This window comes from Mandrillus leucophaeus, unplaced genomic scaffold (genome assembly GCF_000951045.1).
Source record: "Mandrillus leucophaeus isolate KB7577 unplaced genomic scaffold, Mleu.le_1.0 Scaffold67, whole genome shotgun sequence".
Classification (NCBI taxonomy): domain Eukaryota; kingdom Metazoa; phylum Chordata; class Mammalia; order Primates; family Cercopithecidae; genus Mandrillus; species Mandrillus leucophaeus.
In genome coordinates, this window is record NW_012107252.1 from 2,043,775 (window position 1) to 2,046,889 (window position 3,115).

General features: G+C 48.7%; 1 protein-coding gene across 8 annotated transcripts in view; it reads left to right on the forward strand.

Annotated features, from left to right (window-relative positions):
* ZNF691 (zinc finger protein 691) overlaps nucleotides 1-2,051 on the forward strand; it is a 12,448-nt gene extending 10,397 nt beyond the window's left edge. For 5 of the 8 annotated variants that reach the window (XM_012001755.1, XM_012001760.1, XM_012001758.1 and 2 more), the window contains one exon: nucleotides 515-2,051. In XM_012001755.1, the coding sequence (XP_011857145.1) occupies nucleotides 515-1,378 (864 nt within the window). In that variant the 3' untranslated portion in view covers nucleotides 1,379-2,051. Of the gene's footprint in view, nucleotides 1-203; nucleotides 309-421; nucleotides 426-487 lie in introns of all 8 variants that reach the window. The other 3 variants (XM_012001762.1, XM_012001759.1, XM_012001754.1) reach the window with 3 other exon arrangements.
* Nucleotides 2,052-3,115: the final 1,064 nt, after the last annotated feature.

Below are 3,115 nucleotides of genomic sequence, written 5' to 3' on the forward strand. Positions count from 1 at the left end.
GCTGGGCCTTGTCACCTAGGAGAGCCTCAAGATTTAGAGGTTTTGTTTTGTTCATTTTGAAATCTGGCAAATAGATGGATACTTGTAAGGAAGGCTTTTCAAAAAGGATTAAACATAAAAAGAGTTACAGTTAACTTACAGTTAGGCAGAAAAATTGCACTTATCCCAAAATGAAAGCTCTTTTACTTGCCCATGAATTATAGTCTGGATTGTCGTTGCTTAGTGGTATCAAGAAGAGTGACATTATTCAAATGGCACCAATATCATCTGGTGGTGGTGGACAAAGCCGGTGCCTTCTTTTTGCTCTGGTGGGTAGCTTTAAATATCTCTGAAAGTTTGTCACTTAAAAGGTAGCAAGTAAAGGTGTTCTATCCAAGTATTCCAGTTGATTGAAGTTGTTTCTAGTGGATGGTCCCATGAGGAAGGTGTGTACCCTTCAAACTGAACAAAAGATTCCCTATGATCTGGCCCAACCCAAAGAATAAAGGTGTTGGCCATTTGTGTTCATTCTCAGGGTTCAGAGATGGGCAGTGAGAAGGAGCAGAGTCCAGAACCACACCTGCCTGAGGAAGGGGAAGGGGGTAAGCCTTGGAGAGTGGATGACTCAGAGGGTTCTTGGATCCCACCTGGGGAGAAGGAGCATGGGCAAGAGAGCCTGTCGGATGAACTGCAAGAAACTCATCCAAAAAAACCATGGCAGAAAGTCACTGTCCCGGCTCGAGAGCCAGGGGATCCCATTGCTCATCCAAGGCATGAGGCAGATGAGAAACCCTTTATATGTGCCCAGTGTGGCAAAACCTTCAATAATACCTCCAACCTGAGAACACACCAGCGGATCCACACTGGTGAGAAGCCTTACAAGTGTTCTGAATGTGGCAAGAGCTTCTCGAGAAGCTCCAACCGCATCCGGCACGAGCGGATCCACCTGGAAGAGAAACACTACAAATGCCCCAAGTGTCAGGAGAGCTTTCGGCGGCGCTCAGACCTCACCACACACCAGCAAGATCACCTAGGTAAGCGGCCATACCGCTGTGACATCTGTGGCAAGAGCTTCAGCCAGAGCGCCACACTAGCTGTGCATCACCGGACCCACCTGGAGCCAGCGCCCTACATCTGCTGTGAGTGTGGGAAGAGCTTCAGCAACAGCTCCAGCTTTGGCGTGCATCACCGCACCCACACAGGTGAGAGACCTTATGAGTGCACTGAGTGCGGGCGGACCTTCAGCGATATCTCCAACTTTGGAGCTCACCAGAGGACCCACAGAGGGGAGAAGCCCTACCGGTGTACTGTGTGCGGGAAACACTTCTCCCGGAGCTCGAATCTCATCCGCCACCAGAAAACTCACTTGGGCGAGCAGGCTGGGAAAGATTCCAGCTGAAGGAGAGCCCCATTTAGAGTGAAGGAGAGAGAGCGAGAGACCCCAACCTATTGGAGGAAGATCTTGAGCATCTGCTGCTGCTACCTTGACCTCAAGCCCTTCATCCCACTTTGGAGAATGGTTTTGTATTGCCTCTGAAGTCAGGATCTCAGGAAGTCCTGATAAGGGACTCTGGAGTAAAAACCCTTGCCTCTTTCCGGGCCAATTTCTCGTGCTGAAAAGTCAGAGGACCCAGTCTTGGCTTCACTTTCTTGGGGTGAAAGAGAAATAGGGTAGGCTCAGAACATGCTCGTGTCATTAAGGCAGCAGTCCCCTGGCCTTTGAGGAAGTACCTATGAGATGGGTGTCACTATCTGAAGGTTCTCCAAATTGTCTGTGAACTTGCTTAGGTAGGAGTGCACTGCAGTGTCCTGCTAGTTCCCACCTATTGTGCCCCAACTTTGCTTCTAGATCTCTGGGCTGGGAGGAGTGACCTTCTCAATGGAAGGGGCCTCCTTGGTCTGGAGAAGAGATCTGAGGTCCTGCCTTAGAAATGAAAGGGAAACCCTCAGGGAGCCATGACCCAGGGACCTTCACACTCCCCAATGTTTGTTACTTGTTATCCCTCCCCCAACCTCCCCAACCTGCCTCTGTTTTCCCCAGAGTGATTAGCAGTAAAACCCTTCAATGAAAAGGACCCGTGTACTTATTTGGGGAAGTGGGGAGCTGGGGAGATTGTCCCACTGAACCCACTCTGCAAGGGAGTTGAATTCTAAGAAAGACAGATGGGTAGATGCTCTGGAAAGCAAAAGAAAGCCGACTGAGTTTCTGGGGCCTTTGCAGAGAAGGGGGAAAGGAAAGGAACTAACATTAATTGAGCATCCACTACATGCAATTGTTTCCATCAGTCACATTTACATTCTTTATCTCATGTAGTTGTTACAGCAACCCTCAAAGGAATAAGAAGAGGACATGGAAGTGAGTAAAGATAAAGTCACTTGCTGTGAAGTCATAACAGCAAGTATGTTGTGGAGCAGAGTTCAAACTTGGGCCTCCCTGACTGCCAGCTGTTGCTCTTTTCACCAGATTTACCTTTTAGCTTCTGAAGGAGGAGCCACTTAGGAGACTTGCCTGGAGGTAGGAGCCAGTGTGGCCTCTTAATATGGCCTTGGACCATTTGCTCTGTGGCAAGTCAGTACCAAGCATGAGAACCTTTTCAACTTTATTTTGAGGTCAACTTTATTTTATCTTGAGACAGGATCTTGCTCTGTCGCCTGGGCTGGAGTGCAGTGGTGTGATGACAGCTCACTGCAGCCTTGATCTCCTGGGCTCAAGTGATCCTCCCACCTCAGTGTCCCGAGTAGCTGGGACTGCAGGTGCACACCACCACACCTGGCCCTCAATGTTATTGATTGAGCACTTACTCTGTGCGTAGGAAGAATGGCAGTGACAGGGAGTAGGGGGTGAAGGGTGGGATAAGGTGAGAGAAATCTTAAAACCCATAATGAGAGTCTTTGCTTTTAGTAGCAATAGTTTAGTCCCCAAGGCTGAAACAGCTTAGCACGAATTCTGTCTGGTTTCCTGTCCTCCTGGTTTAGGCCTGGCTCCACATGGCAGATTTCAGTGTTTTCTACATCAAAGTTCAGTGTTCACCCAGTTTTCCTCTAACAAATACAAAAGAACCCTTCCTCTAACAAATACAAAAGACCTCTGTCTACCTCTCTTGTGAATTTGGGGCCCTACTCTTCCAGAGTGAGG